Here is a 22,235-nt window from a genome sequence, read left to right as displayed (position 1 = left end):
ACACAGACACGCCTAGTAGAAGGCTAACAACATCACACATCGCATGTCGATATGCTTAAAACTTCATGTGTAAATAAATTGAGGCCGGTTTCGGTTGATTGTGCGCGGTGGCGGGCCGCCGTCGCCCGCCGCGGTTGCCGTTGTGATGTGGATTCGAAGGTGCTACTCGGCACCTCCGCTCGATGGAGGACGATTTCACAGGAGTTTTCCTGTCCGATCGATACGTAAACTATCGCCCGGTTAGCAAAGAGCTAACCCCGGAGGAGGCGACATTTTTGAGAGCGCTGAACATCCAGCAGCGCGTTTCCGAGAACTGCCTCGTTCGTGCATCGGTTATCGGGGTCAGCAGTGCTGTGCTAGGTAGCTGACAGATTGTTTAACTGTAAGATATTTCAGGATCGCTCGTCGGGGCGTTCTTCTTCACCTTTCAGGCAGGCAGCGTCGCCCACGAAGTGCCTTCCGACAAAAGTGCGGGTATTCGGAGCCAACTTGCCGCGCAGTACAAGCAGTTCCTGCCGGCAGTGAAGTCATCGGCGCGCAACTTCGCCAAACTGGGTTTTATATACTCCTTGTTCGAGTGTGCCATCCAGAAACGCCGCGCCAAGTCCGACATTAGTAATGCCATCTACGCCGGCTGCGCTTCCGGCGCCTTTTTAGGACTAAAGAGTGGGTGCAACGCGGCAATGTTTATCATTTATAGGTGGGCCGCTTGCAAGTGCTGGTGGTTGCATCGGATTTGCCGCTTTCTCCGGCTTGATTGAGAAGTACCAGCAATCGCATCGCTAAAAACACTGACACATTTGTCCCCAGGTTAAGGGAATAATCATGATAACAGCTATATTAGTGGCAGATGGGCAGTCTCATGTGGGTGCCGCGTTATACACTGTGCAAGGTTCACATGAGTGGTGGGTACCCGTACCGTAGTGAGCACCCAGCACCGTGGGTTGCAGTCACCTTACAGCGTGTGCGGGAAATACTGGTATACGATCTTCGCGCCCTCTCTCGGGGTAGGGTCATTTGCGAATTCGGTTATCTTGTCGCTGTGCTGCCGCCTTGCAACGATGGCGTAGTTCATCCCGTACCCGAAGATCTCGGAGTCGGTAACCTTAAGCTCGCTACAGCCGTTTATTAGCGATCTGCATGCTTTCACAAGCTTTATCTATCACTCACATTGGATCCCTGTTCTCAAAGTGGCCGTATTTCCACGGGACACCCGGATTGGGGTACACCTTCAGCCATTCCCTGCATTGGCTCGATTAAAGGTTCAGATTGCACTTACAGTACGGAACGCAGATATCGGTAGTAGACCTTGCCGCGTTCCAGTGCGAAATAACGCCCGCTGGGTTTCATCACTCGGGCTATTTCGTCCAAGGAACGCTCAGGGTGCTCGACAGAACAGAGAGCATGCGATGTGACCAAGGTGTGGAAGCTCTCGTTTTCGAACGGGAGATCCGACGCATCTCCGCATATAATCGTGACAGGGAAGTCGGGCTTAGCATCTTCTGTGGGAAATTGAGGTCAAAGAACGTTGAATGACAGGCGCCATCGTATGCAATTAACAGCACGGAACGTATCGTAGCTCAAATAATAGTACTTCGGCATGTAAATTTGAAATGGGAGCCAATGTCAGTTACAAAACAGTTGCTTAGCCCTTATTGGCACTGTAAGGGTGCAATAGTCAATGCAACGGATGGTTAGGATCACTCACCGACTTTACGCTTCATCTCCAAGCACATCATCACGCTTTTGTCGACTGCCGTGAGGCTCTCTATGGCGCCATAGAGCTTCAAGCTCTCCAGTGTGCCAGCTGCGACCTCGAGGACGTCGCCCTTGGCGCATTTCAGCATGCTCGTTTTGGTGGCAGTTATCCCTAGTTTCTAAACATGAGCACTGCGCACATCTAACCGTACCTTGTGCACATCATTGTATTTCAGGTCGTAGGTGGGTGCGATGCTGTCGAATATTGCGATTCTGTGCTTCTCTGCCGCGCTTTAACTCATTGACGGACCGCCGACTAACCTTCCGGCGGAGGACCATCCTTGTACTCCGGACGGCCGAGCTGTAGCTTGCGATAATTGGAGAACAATACTACGCCATTGGCGGCCACAAACGAGGCGCAGACCTGCGTATATTTCGGCGTCGAAGATTCCAGCCTACCCTCCTGAAGGTGAAAACCTCCTTCCAGGCCATGTCTCCCCGATTAGATTATTTATATGTCTTTAATGCGCGTTCTACTGCATGTAAAAAGCTGTTGAGGAATTTTCAATGTGATGTGTAACCCAATGCAACCGACGCCATCGCACAGCGCAGCCTAGACACGGGCAACGATGCGATGCTGTCGAGAGAGATGGCTAAGCATTGTTTAAGCTTATAAGGATTAGAGGGCATATGTCACATTGTCACTAAATAGTATTGGAATTCCCGGGTCGCTTTCTACCTGTACCGGTACAGTAGGCGGCGCCGAACTTTTTGGTCTTGCGCACAAGGTCCTCCATGCGCGACTGGAAACCGGTGCTGTTGCGGTACTGGTTGAACTGGCGACGGAGCCATGTCGTGTCCACCAGCATGTCTTCCTCGTTGCTGGATGTGTCCACGACGGTAGTGCGTTGAGGGCGTTGCATCTGCTTCAACGCAGACTCCGCAATGCGCCCCAAGCTGGAGAACATGTCGCCGAAATTGGGACTCTGCCCATGATGTCTATGGCTTTCACCGGAGTTGTGTGCACAGCACGACGTTGCAGAGCCTCCCGACGAGTGGTGGTGGGTGTGGTGCTGCGTTGCAGTTACAGCAGAGGCCGCTGGAGCCTGATTCTCTGTATCGGTCTTCCTAACACCTGGGTGAGCCGTAGTTGAGGTCGTGGAATCCGCTGCGGCAGAAACCGGTTGCGAGTGCTGGACGCTGGCAGAGGCCTGGCTTGCACCGCTGGAGGACTTATCCATCTTCAAAACCTTGTTGCGCAATGTGGTGGCAATAAGCGACATCTCGCTCTGTAACGCAGCTTGAAGTGAGCATATTGAAGAGATCCGAGAGAAGCGGTTGGCATCCATTGTGCGGGAGCACGTGGACCAATCCGCCAGGTCGCTCGTGATTTCAGCAGCGCGTGCAACGACTTCGCGGTAACGTGCCATGAAGTCAGCTGCATTTCCAATTTCACGTTTAGGGGCGCCAGTGCCTTTAACCTGGGCTACCTCTTTTTCGAGGAGCTGCAAAAACGTCCATGGCAGGTTAGAGTTCAGGCCGTGGGTATCCTCCAAGAACAGGCCATTAGGTGTCCTTGACAAAGCAAGGTCGGTTTCCAAATTCATCAGAGATTTCCTTTCCGACGGGGCATGCATATTCGCGCTGCCATCACTAGAGGAATCTGGCGCACGTTGCATCAAATCATACACTGCATCGATAGCTCCCTTTGCGCTCGAAACGGCAGCAACGGCTGAATATTGTGTCGCACTCGCATCCTCCTCACTCTCACTGGTCTTTGCGGCAGTTTGGTGCACTGCTGCGTCCGCCGCACGGCTAGATGAACTGGTACTGTTTGCACCCGCGCCAGACGACTCACCTGGTCGGTGTCCATCGGGTTTCATCATACCACCCATCATGCCACTTAGGAGCTTGGAAGCGATGTCGCCGAACTCGCTGTTAGATTCAGTAAGCTTCTGAGCAAGTTTCATGCCGTGTTGCAACAGTTGGTCGGCCGCCGCAGAACCACGCGAAGTGTCTCCTCCCTGGTCATTACCCTGGCGTGATGCGGCATTGCCCAAAACTGCGCTCAAAGCAGAGAAAGGATTGCGCGCCGCACCGTCGCCACCTTGCGGCGCCATGAACTCCCGCATGAGCGAGCTCATCGACGAGGCCATGGCCTCGCTGAACTTAGATGGCCTGCTGTTGCCTTGCGGGCTCTGTTGTTGTTGGCTACTTGATGGAGCAGCCACATTGCCGACGACGTGGACCGTAGCTCCGGATTCAAGGTTGCACGATCCGACCGTGCTGCTATCCAAGAGCTGCTGTCCTCTGTATATCAGCCTCTGGTTCTCCGGGGCAATATCGCATTGCGCTGCAATTAACGCCTTCACATCAGAGATAGGCGTGCCGCTCGGCAGCGACAGCGTAACCTGTTTGCCGCTCAAAAGCCGGAAATTAACATCAACGCTGTCCACCATCCTGTATTGTTCAAGCAGTCGATGTGTAACACATTACACAGCGTTACAAAAGTTGTAACTCGTATAACACGCAAACAATAATTGGTTTGGGCTATAATTATGCAGTAACGATTTTCATAGGGGCGAACTGATAATCCTAAACCTCCAGCACTGCAAGAACCACAAACGCCAATGTCTTAAAGTGCGGGTTTTGCCAGCAGTAATAGAGACTGCCTATTAATAAATCGCAGTTCTATGTGTGCCGAAAGGTCAAACGGATTTAAAGATGTGCGCACCCTCATCGAGAGGGGTTCAGAGGGTAGCGCCGGGTATATCACCAGATAGTACAAGGATTCACCAAAGCGAACGCGCCGCTATATGATACCGATATATGGCATTAAATGCGGCATTCAAACCCAACCATGCCGTGTAAAACATAGCTAATATTCTAGGTTTATTATAATCGTTCACAAATCACGAGAGCTGACTGGACCACAAAAGTGGAAGCGCTTTAGATTATCTATGTGGGTACGAAATTATCAAAAATAGCTGCTGAAAAGCGAATGTGCGGACTGCTAGTGGAAGTGTGTAAGTTGTACGCCATCTAAGTCGTCCTGCCATTATGTAAATGAAGCGCAGATTCTTGTGCAATAAAACACACATCATAGAGGAGTTATTACACGTAGTTCGAATATTTGTGTACCAGAGAAATACACGTCATTTGGGAACTACCATTACTGCTAAAAAAAATTCGTGCCAAATAAAAACTCGTAGTAACGATGGCAGCACCTCTAGCGGTATCCAACAAACAGTAGAGCATTTTATAAAATGTCTACGATATTTGCATACTCAGTTAAACCGGCGATTGCTGTGGTAGTATCTTATTCATTGTCTGTGAGGCGCTTTGCCGTCTGTAACGTTCCGTAAATCACCGCGATCGTCTAACACAATAACTTTATTATTACATAACATTATTGTTTAATCACATGTCTAACGTTTAAGTCGTTTTAATTGCAATTATGGGAGAAGACAGTAGTGATGACAAGGAGTATGACACTCACCAGCTCCTAGACACGGATATGGCAAGTCCAACGAACGGGAGTAGCGGCGCTGTCAACTCTGATGAAGATGGTAAGTTACGCTAATGGCACTAAGGTGCTTGATAAAAGCGTGTAAACAAACTGCAGTTGCTGAAAGTGAGCCAGGAGAACCCGTGACTCAAGACGAGAATGGACAATCTTACGTCCAAGAGGAAGACATGCAAGTTGGACAATATAGCAAAAATCGCACTGACAAGGATGTTCTGGTTGCACAGTTGCTGTGCAGGTACGTTGCTTTTTCTGTCTGATGACATTGTGCAGATGGTGGTACGTCCTGCCTGACTGGCCGCCTAAGGACTATAACTACCACGAGCAACTGCAAAAGAACATGCTGAAGTGCTACCCTGTAAAGGAGTTCGAAGATCGTGAAAATGTTGATTCGAACGGTTACAGAAAGTGCTATCAGTTATCTGCATTCCCTGGTAGGTTTTTTCCATCTGATGTAGTAGCTTCCATGAAATTTAACTATCGATATGCGCACAAGTCGGCAATTTTAATTTGTTTAACGCATTCGCAGGTGTGTTCAGAGACTTCAAGGGTGTGGCTTATGACCTGCGTCCACTTGAAGGCAAGCCGTGCTACAATAACATGATACAAAAAAGCGAATCTGAACTTAAGTCGCTAATTAAAAAGGCCATTAAAAACCAAATAGCGAAATTGTCGTCATCGCCGCATGATGAAGCTGCTCTCATTAAGAGTTTGAAAGAGGTTTGTCGAACGTTTAGCTGTTAAAAATGTATGCAGGAACTTACGGCACTGGGTTAGACGTGGCCTGATCTAATGTCACCGGGTAATAGCGCTTTATCGGTCTCAATATATTTAAAACGGCGAAAATCGAGAAAATGGGTGCATTAACATACCATATAATTTTCAGAACACACCTTGCCCCATGATGTTAGCCATAAACACAATTCCCGTGAGATGGCACTTTTATTTAAACGGCTTGCATTACGATTCTACATAGTGTAACGAGCGTCTCGTGTTTTAGAGGGGCTCTAATACTTCAACATGGTAATTTGGTCCACAGAGCAATACATGGATCAGGTGATACGGATGTGTTGCGGGAGAACGTGGTTACCAGTCCAGCATTTGAGCAATCTATCGAGATGAGAAAGTGCTTGCCAATATATATGAAATATGACCATAGAAACTACTACATTTTGAAATTATAGTTATTGCGATGTTAAAACTTCGCTCAGGCTACGCCAAGCCAGCAAATGCCTTTGGTCGGAAGGCGGCGTAGCGGTCAACGTTCATCTCCTCGGGAAGTCTGTCACCGACGAGATTACTCAGGGATCTTCCGGGATGCCTAGGAGGACTGGGAAATGCGGCGCGTATTTTAGTCGTAATCGCGTGGAACTTCTCGGGAAGCATAAACCTAAAAATAAGGAATGCTAACACAGTGATAACTACGGGGGTCGCTATGTAGCAGCAGCGTCTAAATTTATCTTGGCCGCATAGGTCACCGCAGTACGTGCAAAACTTGAGGCAACAACCATCTTTGATATCGTCTGCACTAATCCAGTTGCAGTTGTTGCCAGTACATTTCTTTCCTGGGTGGGGTTTTCCATCGCACGGGATTCTATTTGTATCATTGCGATTTAATACAGCACCGTAGTTGTCATTGCCGTCGTTATCGTATTTTACGTGGCCTTTGCATGGACCATTACCTTCGCATCTACCAATTACGTAGCCGTCGCACTTCTTTCCAGAACAATTCTTCGGATCGCACCAGCTACAGCAGCTACAAATAACGCCAGTACATTGCTTTCCGCAGCTGCATCGATGGCATATACATTTATCACTATCCTTGCATTTCACTTTACAACGTTCACAACTGTTCTGTCCTTTACATTTGCTTTTTTTGTCGTCTCCATAGCAATTAGTCGGACAACCACAGACAGGAGTACAACATTTACATGGTTTGCCGTCTTTGCAGTTCTTTTCGCAGCCCTTACAGTCGGCGTCACACCCATACTTGCACTCGATACATTGGGGATTAGCGCATGGTTCATCTCCCTTTCCGCATCTAGTCGGCTTGCATTCACATTTGTTGTTCTTCACTTCTGCCATTTTGTGTTTTCCTTCATACAAATGGCCATGTACAAGTATGAACAAAGTGAGGGAATCCGACGACTGCCTGAAACACTCCCTGTTACTAAACTGTAAGCCGCAAAAGCAACCAACAATGCGCAACGACGAACAACTAACCCAAAGGATCGTAGGAGATGGAAATTTTTTTATTAGTCATCACAGCATGGACCGCCACTCCGATGCTATCTCCGAATGTTGACTACCGTACGCCGCGGAGAATATAAAATGCGTTAAGGAATCCTGTGTCGAAGATGCCTGGCAAACCTGGTGAACATGGAATCACAACACACTGCTACGAATCCAATACACATTAATTATTGGCGACACAATAGTTAATGTCATCCTGTGTTACGATGATAATCCGAAATTGCAGCTTCCGTTGCGCGAAATACCATTTTGGGCGCGAGGTGTAAAAGGTGTCATTTGCATGACATAAATAACGGCGACTGTAATGCATACAATTCTGCGAAAATTGCTTCATCTGATTTGTTACTAAAGATACTTATATCATGTTGCCGCGTTGGTCAATGTGCCATTGATTTCCGGAAAAAGAAACCAATACTCCCAGCAGCACTTTACGTTGGCCAGCACAGGCGATATTTTGTTTCCCAACCACTACACCTTGATGATCAACTTCATATCGTTCAACTATTAGTTTGGCTTCTTGTTTTTAAAGCACTTGATTAAGCTCTTTGATTTGTAAACAACCATTTTATCTCACCAACTGCCTCATTCGGTTTCAACCACCGTAGGCAATGGCCGATTAGGATGTAAGCTCCTACAAAACATTGAATAAGCATTCAGTGCCCGAATTAAAAAGTCTTCTGAACATTGGTAATGAAAACTTTCTCATGAATTTCCCTCGACGTGGTCACGGGGTTGCTGTTGTTACATTGCTACCACGCCTTTGCCAAAGTATCGTCATTTCCCATTCTACGGCATCCGGAAATCTATACACCTTACATTTTCCAGCCGTTCTATTCGTCACTACCATGCCTTAAATGGCGTGTATGCACGCCGTTACGTCGACAAAAGTTGAATTTGTGTTCTCTCCAGCATGTCGCACAGACAATTACCGTCCTGCAGTTTCATCGTGAGTAGTGTCGTTTCTACATATCGATTTAAGACGTGTGCGTAATGTCGTCGACGTGACCATCGCGAAGTGGATTTTGTGACTGCAAATGCTTATCCTACTGACCGTCGACTTGGTTTAGAAATATTTTGCTATGTAAGAAACGTTCGTATATCAGCTACTTATGCGCTGGTTATTATAACCAAGAAGCCATATCATGTCTATAAATGCACTCGCACTGATGTGTGGCACGTCAGAGAGGGCCCCACCACAGGTGCGTGAATTGTGAGCCCTCTAATCCTTTTTTTGCTGTAAGACAGTGTAGTAAAACAATGGTCGTTATGTAGTGCATATAGGAGGGAAACCTGCTCATAGTAGAACAGTCAACACAATATGAGAATACCTCTATGCTCCAGTGATGCGCTGATGAAATAATTGCGGTGACATAAAAATACCTCCAGATCACATGGATCGCACAGCTTCACTTTATGAACAGTCATATGTAACATAACAATGACAGCCATCTGTATTACGAAAAATTCGGCATACGGATTTCAAATTTGGATATCCCCATAAACTGATGCATGTCAGATGGAATTGAAATAGCTGACACCGATGCTGAACAATTGAAGATGGCATGCGACCTCGCTTTATAATGGGTTTTCTATACATCATCTAACTAATCACATGCTGTTTAGTGGAAATAGTTTGGTGATGGGGACGTAGATTAGGTTTCGATATCCAGTTGAATGGAGCCGGACCAGCCACTATGCAACATTTAGTGATGTGGGTTAGCAAGGCGATGAATGGTCATGTACAACTGAATGACGTGGGTATTGAGCGCAGTAAAGTTGCCACCTCAATACTCGTCGCAGATGTTGAGTTTAGACCATCCAACATTGCTCATTGCATACCATACCATGAGCACAACGAAGTCTTTTGCTATAAGAATCCGACAACGTCGAACATCATCGGTGACGTATAAAAATGCCATGTGGTGAATCAAGGTATAAGGTGATTGTTACGATTTGTATGTTGCCATGCCGTTACATGTTAGCATGGTCGAGGCACAGCAGCGGTGGCGTGAAGGTGGCATGACCTGAATTTGGCGTAGTTGTACTCGCGTAATTGGGTATTATACATTGTAATGTTGTGTAATAGTGATAAAGTTGGCTACCTAACTAATCAATGCATGCGTTGGTTGTTGGGATTCATGGGGTGCCAGTTTTATGATAATCTGGACCACTCATGACGGTGCAATTCGCGTAGGGTATTTTCGTTGCGTGGGTACGCAATTCCTGTAGTCTCAGTGTTTTAAAGTGTATGAGAATTGGAATTCAATGGTAATCGTTTTGCAAGGTTGTTTGATCAAAAAATTACCGCTCTCAGCTCGTCGGCGCAGCCACCTCTAGTTACGCCAGATCCAATCTAATAGTGGCATTATGCACCCCAATGTTACTTCTAGGCTTAAGTCTCATGGAATTACTTTTTGCAAAATTCTCAATTATAGTTTAACCTTAGTGCTCTCCGGATTCACTCCGTCCACATGTTCCGTTGTCTTCTGCTTCTTCCAAACATATAGTACCACACTCCCGAGCTCCATCTTAGGCAATGGCCTGTATTAAACAACTCATTACGTAATTTGCGTGTAATTGTGCCGTTTTGAGCACATGTTATTACACCTATTTCTTTCCCCCCTCTACAAAACGCCGTATAGATAAACCGAGAAGCATGGAGTATAAATCCGGTACGTTACAAGCAATGACACAGATAAAAATGGGTGCCAACTTAGAGAGGAATAAAGTCATATTCAATACATAAGCAGAAAATTTCTTGGCGGGGTGATCTGCCAGAGTATCTGAGCCCATCTCCTAAAAACATGGTATTGGCAGTTAATCAATGCGCTATAGAGACAAACAAATAATTATACAGAATAGAGAAGGACGCATGATCTAAGGAAAAAGGGTTGTTAGGGAGAATACAACTGACATCGAAACTAGGAACACCAACCGAGAAATGTTGGCAACGTGTAGATACAAAAGGCGTAGTACGAGAAACAGGTAAAGGATTTACAAGATTAACGATTCAACAACTTAACAACGTTTGAATGCTGCCCTGTGCTATGGGTAGCATGGCCTACTATGATTCTGTGAATGAACCCTCTGTCCAGACAGGATGGATATCAGCATGGAAGGCACTCACCATGTTCCGCTACGATGATATGTGTAAATCTTATGCAATACAGTAGCGTATAGGTCATGAACTAGGAACAGTTGCAAAAAGTGACACTAATAGACCGTAGCCATATAGAACACTACATAATTTGGAACACATTGCGAAGGGTTTCAAAGGCAGCCGACTAGCGTTTAGCCGATCGCCTACTATACATATTGGCGATTCAATTTTTACAAATATAGATGCTCGCATTTTACTCATTCAAGTTGAAGGACCTGTGTTATTTTTTTTGTCACTTTTCGCTTGATGAACAATCCCATCATTCTGGGGTGCAGCGAATTGCGGCGATGGTAAGTACGTTTACCAAGATTGTATTGATGTGAACATTTGATTTGTAGTTTCATTCAACGTTATTTGATCGCAATTAATGCCATGATGTGTGGTAGCATAAGGCGCCGAATCCAAAGAGTTTTTTTGGTATATATATGTTTTGAACAATTTATAGAAGTTTATCCGACTCTCTAATAGTTTAATACTACCATAGAAACGTAGCAAAAATGGCAGAGTTGAAGTCAGAATCCTCAACTGCAACAGTTGATTACAATGTCTTGGGACAAGCATTGTACCATTTGGTTTCTTTTTTTGAGGGTTACGATCAGCAGGTTTTGTCTATGTGCATGAGGGCATTTGAGTTAACATTGGGTTTTTCTCAATCCCAATTATCTACGTTGGCAACGGTGTCTACTATGTCCCGCATGGGTTGCTGCTTAATTTGGGGTTTACTGGCAGACAGACACAATTCGAATTTTGTGCTTGGCGCTGGTTTATTAGTGATGGGTATCGCTTCAATTTTGCTGGGCTCTGCGTCACACTACAAAGTCGTAAGTTGCAATCATTCAACTGATTATGCTTCTGCAGATTCTATTTTTGCGTTTCTTACACGGTTTCGGATTTGCGTGCGTCTACCCCGTCCAACAAAAGATTGTTGCAGATTCAACCGGTTCAGGGGACACAAACAATCAACAAGGAACAAGTGGTTCAGCAGGTGTACAAAGTGCACAAACATCAGAAGATCCCAAGAAAAAAAAGGCCAAAAGCATATTCACGCGCCTTCAAGCGTTGAATTGCATTGGACGATTGCTATGCGCCGTCATAACAACGATTATTGCACGCAAAGTGTTATTGGGGTATTATGGCTGGCGTACGTCGTACGTTGTGTTGGGTTATGTCTGGATTTTGTTTGGAACAGCTATTGTATTTGGAATGAAAAATGAGTTGAGAAAAAACGGAGAGGACTTGCAGACGCTTATAAAGAACGCCTTTGAAGCAGTTTTTACCAGAAAAACTGTTTTGATATCAATATTTACCATATTCATCGCAGAAGCTCCCATGTGCGCGTTTAATTATATGACCATCTATCTGCAATATTTGGGAGTATCTGATACAATGGCAGGTGTTGCTATTGCCGTTACATTGATCGGTGGCGCAGCTGGAAGTGTGGCTGGGGGAGAATGCATAAAGAAAATTGTGGTTTTGTCGGAGGATTACGGTGAACTTGCTTCTGGAATCGCAGTGATGGTTGTACGACTACTTGTATGTTTATTATTCTTCTTTGGTAAGGCTCCATGTGGGAATTTGCTTTGGTATCATTACATAGAGTTGGCAACGCTCGGGGGAACATTAGTGACGCTCGGTGGCGTGGATAGGGAAATTATGAAGAAATCAATCGAAAATAAATATCAGGCAACATCATCGGCCATAGTTCGAACCATATCAGGAATTTCAAGTAGTATTATTCTATTTCAGGTTTCTGCATATTTGACGGAGAAGGTGTTTGGTTACGTTCCCTCCAGGGAAGCGTTTGAAACAATGGCTACGGATATCAAAGAAAGAAATGCTGAGGCTTTGAGGAAGTCAATGATGTACATTATTTTGGCTGGGACATTGCTTAACGTCGTTTGCTACATTGCGATGTTTTTCACATATCCGGAAGATAAGGAAAAAGTTAATAAACCTGCTCAAACAACATCAGGGCAAAAATAAGGCTTTAAAATATCGCAGCTTGAATATCAAGACGTGTCGTTAATGGTTGCGCATCCAGAGTTGAATAGCGTTTAATATTACTTTTTACCGATGCCACACGTGACTGCCAAAACTTTTTATAGCACATTCTCATCCATTGTTGATGTTTTGAGTTGTCAAAATATCTGCGAACCAATCCGCAGCTGATGGACCATTAATGCTCGGTACGATTGCGTAGTTGTAGAAATACTGAAAGCGTTAAAGACTAATCACAATACCGTCGTGTCAATGACATTGTGGAATCGACAATCGCCACAATACCATCCACGGATGGCACTCATCGAGGTAATGCTGCAGACCTACTACGGAAACCAGTCAATTCACGCAGTGTCGTAATTTAATATTATTACTACGCCACGTGATACGCCAAGTTGCAGCTACAATGCTGCAATCAGAGTTAGACTTGGCATTTTAGCAAACTAAGTAAATGCTACCTCACTTTTTCTAGCAAGCACTGGCTTTTGAAGTCCCATTTCGGTAAGACTCTCCCAACATGAAGCCACAACAAAACGTATAAACAATAATGGCATCCGCTGCCTTTGTGAACATGTAATTTTTTTGCACTGACATCATACAACCACAAGGTGACATAAGCGTCGTATGTTCGGCTTTACGTGTTGACGGGCTCCCGTTCAAGTGCTAAGCTCCGTACACCATGCTTATTAGATATCTGCAACAAAAGTCGTGATGTGAGCAGTTAAGAAAAATTTAAGATTAGTGTAGTCGGCCATCCAGGCAGACGCTTAGTACGCACTGTAACGAAATCATGGCATATTCGTGATGAAATGGGATGCGAAGACGAGCAATGAATACGATGATTAATAACCGTGAATGCTACCGATATCCAACAGAAGCTAGTTCTGCGAGTTTGCCCACCGCAAGTAAATGCTAATATGACCCGGCGTCTTCAGCTACGTTACCGAAAAACCACGACCCTGATAACACGCTGCACATATACCATGAAAACCTTAGAATGGACGCAGGCATCGTTTGTAACTCTACGAGCAATCGCATGCAGTAGGTAGTATCTGTTGAAGTCGGATAGAGTGGACCCATGTTCAACTACACCAAGCACCGTTAACACGCCCGTATTAGTAACACGTAAAAAACAATAAAAGCACATTCAGTATATGACATCTTGTATGTATGGATTTACGGTAATTTCAGCCAGGTAAGTGGTGGATTGCTGTGCAGGATGAAGACAAGAAGTGAAGAGGATGGTTGGGTACAATACGTAGTTCTAGCAGTAAGCGCTGTTGTCGCTTTTGTCATTGTTGCCGTAGTTATAATGATTCAGACTGGCACCTGGCCTTTTGACAAAATCCACAACGAGTTGTACGGTCTCCCAGACATGTACGACCCATACGAGAGGTACCCAGCTTCAGGCACGTATTAGCTTCGGGTTGTGTATGTAGAGTTTGACCATCGCAATATATATGTAATTTTAATGTGGTGACAGCGCAGGCCATTTCGTGTTTGCTACCCCTTATCTGTGGTGGTCCCAGCCGGTGTTGCCCCATGCTGTCCATTCCAACGACCTTTATACGTACAACACTAGAGAAAGCGTTATTACACACGTGATCTATGGGGTATTATACTTTGTTTATCGTATGAACATTATTTTATTTAGCAAGAGGCCGCTGATGCCGCACTTGTCTAACAGAAAATATTCATGTGAAGCTCTAAAAAATATTCAATACTGTTGTGTGTTGTGCAGAAACAATATCTCTTAAAAACTATTGATTAAAGTTCAACATTGACGAGCGTTCCGCGTTAGCGTGATTCGCTTGCGCTGTTATTACAAACTAATTCTGGTCAACCCAGGTTGACGTGAAACGGCGTTTCCACGCTGTTGTTGGCCCAGACTTTGTTGACCACGACGCTTCGTCGTCTGGCTTGTCGTTGTAGTAGTTTAGAGACGTCGATGGTGGCGTAGGCGAGTGGTACCTGTTGTCAACATACGGGTAGTTTCCCATGAGACAGTAGTTTGGCTGTAGATAGGGGTTATGCATAACATGCATGACCTGGGGGTTGGTTGCGAACCCATTTCCTTGAAGGATGTCAGAACCATCTTGAGGCTGTCTATTTCTGCTGAACAACCTCCTGAACCATCCGGGTCTCGACTGCCTTGGGGAACCAGACATTGAGAGGGCGCAATTGCTGCCAACAAAAAGCGCCAAAAACGCTGCGATCACTATGCCGACTGTGCGTACATCCAGTTGCGATACAAATTTGTTGATTACTCCACCTAGGACCTCGGCAGACAAGAACGAGGTGTCGTCGTAGAGAATGGCGTCCTTGTACATACACGCCTCCCAGTCTCGACACTGCTGTTCCAAAGCTGGGACATTAACAGTTCTGCACTTGTTCTTCCTGTAGAGCTCCTGGCACAACATAGCTTCCGCCTTGACCATTTGCCGTCTCTTTTCCAAACCATTGCCAATGTCACGGCTTATTGCAAGTATAAACACCAACCCCAAGTACAGAAGCACCGTCGTTACTGCGACGTTGAAAAATGCGCGTACCCACCCGTTGAAAAGGTCGGGAGTCATCGGCTGATACTCGGCAGAATCGGTCTTGTGCGTCACTCCCGGGCCGTAGAAATCAAACCGACCCATCTGGGCAGGCTCCATCCGCGCCACGCTTACAACGGGCTGGTACGGATATGGCCTGTGGGAAACATGGTCGTGCCTATGGTGATGATCGTTGTGGTGATACCTCCTTCTCCGGTTCGACGTGGAGGAGCCGTTGGATACGGATCCGCTAACCGACTCCGCTCTCCCGGCCGACCTGGTGCTAACGATCTGTCTCAGCGCATCGTTGACGTCTTCATACTCACACGGTGTGGTGGAATCCGCATCCAGATCAATAACTTTGTTGTAGACAGGCTTGCCCTTGACAATTGACTTTAAGGTGGCCTTTGCCCCTTTCCGTCGAAAAAAATTAAGTAAGAAACCCGTTTGTGGCTTCTCCTCGGAATAACACGGCATCTTTAATACCGTAGTGATTTCATCCCCATCCGCGTTACCAGAGTCTCCTGCTGCAGTACTATCCATGCTATGCGTATACATATTGCCAACCGCAGGATCCCCGCCTGCGTTATTGCAGTCTAGTGTCCCGTTTGAATTGTTGTAATTATCATAGATCGTATCATTGCGGTACGGTAGAGGCAATGCATCAGTGTGTGCGGGATCCGATGTTTGATAGCCTGTGTCGTATTTGTTGCAGCGCTGTTCGTCGCGATCTGTCTTCACGCGTATATTGGTACCGACAAACAGCACGTCCTCGTTCGACTCATAGATATCCCGGCTCTTATGATCATTATTTCTTTGAGCGCCACTTGTTCCCGTAGAATTCCCGCTCTGCGAATTGTCATAATCCCGTGACGACAGGGTAAGGGCGCTCAGCTCGGTTAGGGTATCACCGATATCAGGGGCCCCTCCATTATTCGAAAATTCCTCCATAATTTGGAGGAATTCAGGAGCGATGTTCTCGTCTGCTTTATTATGTGTAATGATACAATCCGTGGACAGACTGCGTGTGGAGGTGGGAAATTTCTCGCTAAAGCGCCTAGGCGGTACAAAACACAACACACTGGCACTTCAGAATACTTTATCTATATCTACACATAGTGTATCGATACCCCTATTAGCCACAAGCCTTAATGGGCTAGCGACATTACCATTTCGGGGATATAGTCGTTATACTCCCGCTGCTGCCCACACATCACGCCATAAATTGACGAAGCATTATTTGACGCCTGTGCAGTGACCTTGCTACCTTATGGAGTTTCAAAAGATCTCTTACATTGGCTATAAAGAGGCGTTAAAATTACGGTCCGCTTTTAATTCACTACCCTTGCCTTAAGCAGCGCCATACACTTATTGGCTCTCACAGATATCATACGAAACAGCGTTATATACGATTACGCTAGGCTAAGGAATTTTGGTCACGCTGTTATAGACATACGTCCCTTCCACATTCGGCTACCGTATTCCCGTCTACGTGTAATCTCGTACCACATCCAGTACATTTCTTTAAAATACTCTCGTTGTATTATACAATTGAACACTGGCTGCTTCGGGGGGGTGTGGTTGACCACACCTTTGTTTGTGGGTCCATCATCCGCAGCGTCGCCTCGCGCTACACCAACAATTGCCATTTTTTGGTTTGGTCGGCTCCATTAAAACAAAATGGATAGCACCGTCTCGGAATTGCTGTCGGTGGACTCGACGTTCAGGGACGAACCTCGTCTTGAGGACCTGTCGGACCTGGCCAGCAAGACGCTGGACATAGTGGAATCCATGCTTAAAGTACGTTTGTTTTCCCTAACAGTAGCACATCTGTATTATTAAAACGCTATAAGTGCTATGGCGTGACTTTATCAACACTCTATCCTCCTTTTTGGGTTGTATGTGTGCCGCCTACGCCTTCATTACAAGCTGCCGTATCGCATACAATACTCATTATGCTCAGAACACCGCTACCCGTGATGTTGAGTTCCTAAAGACAGTCCTGCTGGAGCTGATGCTGGTGGAGAAGCGCTGCCGCATGGCTCGTGATGGAGCGTCTAACGCCCGCATCTGTACCTTCATCATTCAGCTGCTTTACGACATTCGCGACCTGCCGAATGTGAGCTACTACCTGATTCTGCTGTCCCGCAAGCGCGGTCAGCTGAAGGTCGCCATCACGGCCATGGTGAACTTGGCCAAGAGTTGGATCGTCGAGATCCCAGACATGGAGTCCAGGGTGAACCTGATCGACACTCTGAGCCACATCACCTTGGGAAAGGTTAGTCACGGGATTTGGCATTAAAACCTCTTTTAGATGTACCTGGAGACCCAGAGGGCAGAGGTGGCCTTCACCTTGGCTAGGATTAAGGAGGAGTCGGGCGACATTGCCGGCGCCGCTAACGACGTCCACAACGTGGAGGTTTGTGCATGAGTGATATGTCCCAACAAAGCTTTAACAGGTCGACACCTTCGGTTTGCTGCCTAAGCAGGACAAGGTGCGCTATCTGTTGGAGCAGATGCGCTTGCACCTGCTGAACAAGGATTACCTGCGCTTTTACATCACGAGCAAGAAGATAAACGAAAGTCTGCTGGATGCCGAGGAGTACAGTGCTCACAAACTGAAGTACTATGAGTACATGATACAGTACCACCTGCATGAGGGTGACTACTTCGAGATCGCAAAGGCGTACCACAAGCGCATGGACACCTCCATTAAGCAGGGCGGCGCCGGCTGGATCCTGGTGAGTTAACGGCACATTCAGGAACACACATAACTGGCTTTACACCGTGACGCGCGATAGAGGTGTCAAATGCGTCCATCGCAGCTGCCACGCGTGTATGGTGTTGACAGCGGAACGCTATCATCTCAGTTGCCACATTCAATGGCGTATTAATATTTGTGCAGGACATGGAGTGCATGCTACTGTTTTTGCTATTATCGCCAATCTCTGAGGACACGGTGAAGTACCGTGAGGACATACTGGCGACCAAGGAAAAGAACATGAAGGAAACTCCGATGCTCACTGCGCTGTTCAAGGAGTTCCTTTCCAACAACCTGATCCCCTTCCCGCTGGAAGAAGATATCGGTAGCGCAGTCAAGGCACACGCTGTGTTTAGTGACACTAATCTCCCCGGTGGCGATGTGCGCTTGGCCGCGCTGTCCGACCGGGTTGTCCAGCACAACATCCTTGTCGTGAGCAAGTACTACACGAACGTGCAGCTTGCACGCCTGTCTGAGCTATTAAACGTGGACTGCGCGGTACGTTTCGCACGCACTTTGCCAATTTCGTCCAGAAACTGGAGGAAGAAATCTCCTCGATGGTCCACGCGAAGACGGTCCATGCGAAGATCGACCGCCCTGCTGGAATCATTCGGTTCGGCGAGCGCAAAAGCACGGACGCGGTCCTTAATGGGTGGTCCAAAGATATCGCAGCGTAAGTTTTTCCTCGCCGCCCTGTCACAGTGTCTAGGCTCATCGGTCTGGTGGACCAATGCTCGCGCTTAGTGCAGAAGGAGAAGATGATCCACGAAGCGCGGCTGAAACAGGTCGAACTCGAAAAAACCTACCACCAATAGCTATTTGGCGCACATTTTGTAATTTATCTCTGCCTAAAATTCCCGCCGTGGACGTTATCCCCACCAGGGTGCGACGCCGCTCTTATCTAGCATTTAATTCGCCTTTCGGCGCCTGCACCGTGTCCCCAAAATTTAACGCAGACGTATACTCGCCAGGATGCCGAAGAACAAGGGTAGGTGTGCAGCCGTGGTGTCACGGTAGCTCCGTGTCTCGTGATTCTTGCTCTAACGTTCCGTAGGAAAGGGAGGCAAAAACCGCCGTCGTGGTAAGAACGACAATGAGGGCGAGAAGCGCGAGTTAGTCTTTAAGATGGAGGACCAGGGTGGGTGTTAGCTGTCTGCTTCGACTCAGCTGTTCGCAGAGTACGCCCAGGTGTTGCGTATGCTTGGAAACGGCCGCCTGGAAGCCTACTGTTTCGACGGTAACAAGCGTCTTTGCCACATTAGGTGGGTGTAGCTTTTGGTTGGCGCCATGCTGCGCAGGGGCAAGATGCGTAAGAGGGTGTGGGTGAACGCCGGTGACATTATCCTGGTGTCCCTCCGCGACTACCAGGACAGCAAGGCTGACGTAATCGCAAAGTACACTCCCGACGAGGCTCGTTCGCTAAAGGCGTACGGCGAGCTGCCGGAGTCTACGAAGATCAACGAAACAGACTTGTACGACGAGGAGGGAGACGGTGGAATTGACTTCCAGGACGTCTCGTCTGAGTCCGAGGAGGAAGACGGCAAGGCCGACGACAAGTTCGACATTGACGATCTCTGAGCGTCGTGGTGTGCGCGTGTCGGTTTCCTTTGCGTCATGTGTAGGCCACATGCGCCCCCAGGTCGGGACGAGCACCTACGCCCAGAGGCAGCCCCAACATACATCGACTTGATAATCAGTGCGATTTAAAATGGTTTACTCAGTTGCAGTGGAACGTCGGTGAATGCGCCGGTGTAGCTGAGTCTGCTTGTTGGCGCGAGGACAGTTGGTCAGCGGCTGATGATGCGGCACGTAGCGCATAACTGTGCCCCCTTATTGGCGACGAGAACCTTCAGCTTGCTGCTTGTCTATGGGTTTCACAGCGTGTAACTGAGTGTGTCTGCCATGCGTCGCTTCAGCTTTTGCGTCTTTTCCTTAAGCACGCCAATGGCCTTGAGGAAGAGCTTCCCGCTGGGCACGGCTCCTGTCGACTCGACCGAAACTGGAGAGGCATGTGTGTTACGCAACAAACAACTCACAGATAAAGTGGTTGCAGAGTTTCTTTATGACTACCCGTCGGGGAAACCTCTCTACGCATGCGCGGCACGACGTGCAGTTGTATGGCCTTATCTGTGTAATGCGCCCTGTAATTGATGCGTACGTTTGAATCGCAGAACACACCGTTTTCGGCACCGAACACTCCCATAGGACATATTTGCACGAGCTCCTCGACTTCATTGGCGTCAAGCGGCTCCTCCGAGAAGGTGATTTCGGGCTTGAAGCGATAGACAGCAGTGCATACTGGCGACCACTTGGCGTGCGTCTTCCCGATACCCTTCTCGAGGTAGGCCTTTAGGTCGATTTCCTGCAACGGTGTTAGCTACACTTTCGACTGTTGCCGTCGCGACCAATGCGCTTCTCTACGTCGGCAGTTACGCACTACGGTCGTGCCGAATGATATACTGTGCACTCACCTGCCCTGGCGAGAGTTTGGTGAGCAGTATGTCGTCATGTATGGGTTTGGGTGGGTGATCTTTAAATAGCTCAGCCTGTTCCGTCGACAGAGGGACCCACTTCAGGTCCCTGGAGTAAACTGCATGGAACGTTAATTGGTGCATCAAAAAACTCATAGCTCCCCGTTAAACGCACAAATCGCTTTATGTAACCACCATATATATAGTTGTGAAGCGATTTTGAAAATATTCAGAAATATCACGCAACCTTCTCAGAATGCGTTACTTACTTGGCAGATTCGGCCTGTCCCCCAAGTCTGCTCGGGTGCACTTTACTTTGAGATGGAAGCATACGCTGTTCTTTCCACTGATATCTTCGATATCTGATCGTTGCTGAGCGACCGAATATGTATCCACTAACTTCTAAACGGGATCAGGTCGGGGTCGCAGTCGAACGGCACTAAACCTAGTCGGTGGGCAAGGACTTCGTCCTGGATGACGCCGGTGTTCTGATATATCTGCAACTTATATCCGATGTGTAACCTTTATCACTCACATGGACGCTTTCTATGGCGAGTGTCGGCACTTCGGCCAGTAGAATCCTGCGTATGGCGTTTGCGATAGTGACGTTGAGTCCCTCAATTTCTGCGATAGCGTGGCACCTTGTGTTTTTGATGAACTTGATTTTGATGTTCTTTATTTCATCGATGACTTTGCGGCCGGACGAGTGCTCTTCCGTTTCGAAGATTGGCTTAACTCCTGAGGCCTCGAGTCTGACATTTCCCGGCATTTTGCAACTCGTACGACCGTTTACTGCGATGACCGGGTCGGATTATCTACCGGATTAAAATTCGTGCACATATATGCGATTATATTTCCCTGTTTTGGCCCACCGTTTCCGGCCGTTTTACGCGAATTGGGCCAACGGCGATGTTGCAGCCCACGTTAGACACCATCTATACTATGTCAAGTATGCGATATACAACAAATCGCACCCTTTTAAGTTAGCGTATATATGTGATGTGTTTGGTATCAACAGGTGTTTTGTCATAAACCCTTGTCTCGTTGATCGCAGCAAAGTGGCCATCGGCAACCCTTTTAACATAACCAAAGCTACAATGTTACTATGGATAGACTGTGAAATTGATGACCCTTGCGTGAAGTATGCTTTTACCGTGCAGCAAGCGAAGTGGATGTTGCAGCGTTGCCTCAGCCACATGTTTACGACAAAATAACGCAAAGTGAAAACGGCACCAGGCGGATATATCGGCATCGCATGAAGAACAGTGATAGATAGATGTATGAAAATATTATAAGCAATATAGGTTTCTAGTCATTTGTTGTTTCAAGGATGACCTTCGTTGTATATTAGCAATTGTCGCGAATTGTGGATTCCCTTCGTATCATCCGAGATTTCCAACGCGTTTGCCCATCAAAATATTGTAGCGACGCAGTCTACACCGAGGTTGTAGGGTCTTCTAGGCTTGCCTCAAATGTGCCACCTTCGCTGCTTTTGCTACGGGCGCACTACTATCCAATGAATTTATATAGTCAACAGCTTTCTGCACGACTAGCGGCGTCGATTCTCGAGCTTTGTCCGCGTACACCAGCAGTCCACCTCCAACACAAAGAATCACGATTACCGACAATATTACAGCGTGGCTGCATATGCCTGGTGGTGATGACGAGGTGCATTGGACTATGAGGTAGAGCAGAAAGATGAGTCCCGCAACTCCGAAGACTGCAATGTAGATCCATGCGATCATTTCAAATTTTCCAGCCATTTTGCATGTATATTTTCAACTTCGTTCTACTGAATCTGTAGTGGCTTTATATATCGTTTCACTGAAAA

The 22,235-nt window shown here is 47.0% G+C and overlaps 12 protein-coding genes across 12 annotated transcripts; 6 read left to right on the top strand and 6 right to left on the bottom strand.

Annotated features, from left to right (window-relative positions):
• Positions 1 to 182: 182 nt before the first annotated feature.
• BBBOND_0211425 (hypothetical protein, conserved) lies at positions 183 to 786 on the top strand (the record flags this gene model as incomplete). Its single annotated transcript, XM_012912728.1, has 3 exons — positions 183 to 360; positions 397 to 666; positions 701 to 786. The coding sequence occupies 3 exons, from the start codon at positions 183 to 185 to the stop codon at positions 784 to 786; spliced, it is 534 nt and encodes a 177-aa protein (XP_012768182.1).
• Positions 787 to 955: 169 nt separating this feature from the next.
• On the bottom strand, positions 956 to 2,190 carry BBBOND_0211420 (METHYLTRANSFERASE,putative; the record flags this gene model as incomplete). The annotated part of the gene is made up of 7 exons (XM_012912727.1): positions 956 to 1,115; positions 1,171 to 1,242; positions 1,280 to 1,502; positions 1,709 to 1,877; positions 1,911 to 1,981; positions 2,020 to 2,122; positions 2,158 to 2,190. The coding sequence occupies 7 exons, from the start codon at positions 2,188 to 2,190 to the stop codon at positions 956 to 958; spliced, it is 831 nt and encodes a 276-aa protein (XP_012768181.1).
• Positions 2,191 to 2,402: 212 nt separating this feature from the next.
• Positions 2,403 to 4,157, bottom strand: BBBOND_0211410 (ubiquitin family domain containing protein, putative; the record flags this gene model as incomplete). The annotated part of the gene is made up of 1 exon (XM_012912726.1): positions 2,403 to 4,157. One exon carries the CDS (start codon positions 4,155 to 4,157, stop codon positions 2,403 to 2,405), a length of 1,755 nt encoding a protein of 584 aa, XP_012768180.1.
• A 998-nt stretch (positions 4,158 to 5,155) lies between these two features.
• On the top strand, positions 5,156 to 6,001 carry BBBOND_0211400 (hypothetical protein, conserved; the record flags this gene model as incomplete). The annotated part of the gene is made up of 5 exons (XM_012912725.1): positions 5,156 to 5,267; positions 5,324 to 5,462; positions 5,498 to 5,658; positions 5,754 to 5,944; positions 5,981 to 6,001. The coding sequence occupies 5 exons, from the start codon at positions 5,156 to 5,158 to the stop codon at positions 5,999 to 6,001; spliced, it is 624 nt and encodes a 207-aa protein (XP_012768179.1).
• A 435-nt stretch (positions 6,002 to 6,436) lies between these two features.
• Positions 6,437 to 7,487, bottom strand: BBBOND_0211390 (hypothetical protein; the record flags this gene model as incomplete). The annotated part of the gene is made up of 2 exons (XM_012912724.1): positions 6,437 to 7,320; positions 7,448 to 7,487. 2 exons carry the CDS (start codon positions 7,485 to 7,487, stop codon positions 6,437 to 6,439), a joined length of 924 nt encoding a protein of 307 aa, XP_012768178.1.
• Positions 7,488 to 9,186: 1,699 nt separating this feature from the next.
• On the top strand, positions 9,187 to 9,387 carry BBBOND_0211380 (hypothetical protein; the record flags this gene model as incomplete). Its single annotated transcript, XM_012912723.1, has 1 exon — positions 9,187 to 9,387. One exon carries the CDS (start codon positions 9,187 to 9,189, stop codon positions 9,385 to 9,387), a length of 201 nt encoding a protein of 66 aa, XP_012768177.1.
• Positions 9,388 to 9,906: 519 nt separating this feature from the next.
• BBBOND_0211370 (hypothetical protein) lies at positions 9,907 to 10,270 on the bottom strand (the record flags this gene model as incomplete). Its single annotated transcript, XM_012912722.1, has 2 exons — positions 9,907 to 10,018; positions 10,191 to 10,270. 2 exons carry the CDS (start codon positions 10,268 to 10,270, stop codon positions 9,907 to 9,909), a joined length of 192 nt encoding a protein of 63 aa, XP_012768176.1.
• Positions 10,271 to 11,134: 864 nt separating this feature from the next.
• BBBOND_0211360 (MAJOR FACILITATOR SUPERFAMILY MEMBER,putative) lies at positions 11,135 to 12,620 on the top strand (the record flags this gene model as incomplete). Its single annotated transcript, XM_012912721.1, has 2 exons — positions 11,135 to 11,458; positions 11,496 to 12,620. 2 exons carry the CDS (start codon positions 11,135 to 11,137, stop codon positions 12,618 to 12,620), a joined length of 1,449 nt encoding a protein of 482 aa, XP_012768175.1.
• A 1,844-nt stretch (positions 12,621 to 14,464) lies between these two features.
• On the bottom strand, positions 14,465 to 16,123 carry BBBOND_0211350 (Nucleus export protein, putative; the record flags this gene model as incomplete). The annotated part of the gene is made up of 1 exon (XM_012912720.1): positions 14,465 to 16,123. The coding sequence occupies one exon, from the start codon at positions 16,121 to 16,123 to the stop codon at positions 14,465 to 14,467; it is 1,659 nt and encodes a 552-aa protein (XP_012768174.1).
• A 729-nt stretch (positions 16,124 to 16,852) lies between these two features.
• Positions 16,853 to 18,748, top strand: BBBOND_0211340 (PCI domain containing protein, putative; the record flags this gene model as incomplete). The annotated part of the gene is made up of 7 exons (XM_012912719.1): positions 16,853 to 16,972; positions 17,136 to 17,450; positions 17,487 to 17,591; positions 17,632 to 17,913; positions 18,078 to 18,431; positions 18,467 to 18,606; positions 18,643 to 18,748. 7 exons carry the CDS (start codon positions 16,853 to 16,855, stop codon positions 18,746 to 18,748), a joined length of 1,422 nt encoding a protein of 473 aa, XP_012768173.1.
• A 157-nt stretch (positions 18,749 to 18,905) lies between these two features.
• Positions 18,906 to 19,511, top strand: BBBOND_0211330 (translation initiation factor eIF-1A, putative; the record flags this gene model as incomplete). Its single annotated transcript, XM_012912718.1, has 4 exons — positions 18,906 to 18,921; positions 18,988 to 19,071; positions 19,111 to 19,195; positions 19,232 to 19,511. 4 exons carry the CDS (start codon positions 18,906 to 18,908, stop codon positions 19,509 to 19,511), a joined length of 465 nt encoding a protein of 154 aa, XP_012768172.1.
• Positions 19,512 to 19,807: 296 nt separating this feature from the next.
• On the bottom strand, positions 19,808 to 21,173 carry BBBOND_0211320 (DNA-directed RNA polymerase, alpha subunit, N terminal domain containing protein, putative; the record flags this gene model as incomplete). The annotated part of the gene is made up of 6 exons (XM_012912717.1): positions 19,808 to 19,932; positions 20,004 to 20,295; positions 20,405 to 20,523; positions 20,674 to 20,766; positions 20,805 to 20,901; positions 20,940 to 21,173. 6 exons carry the CDS (start codon positions 21,171 to 21,173, stop codon positions 19,808 to 19,810), a joined length of 960 nt encoding a protein of 319 aa, XP_012768171.1.
• Between the last annotated feature and the right edge of the window lie 1,062 nt (positions 21,174 to 22,235).

Source organism: Babesia bigemina (assembly GCF_000981445.1).
Source record: "Babesia bigemina genome assembly Bbig001, chromosome : II".
Classification (NCBI taxonomy): Eukaryota; Apicomplexa; class Aconoidasida; order Piroplasmida; family Babesiidae; genus Babesia; species Babesia bigemina.
Note: the sequence above shows the minus strand (reverse complement) of the source record. Positions and strands in the feature narration are given on the sequence as shown.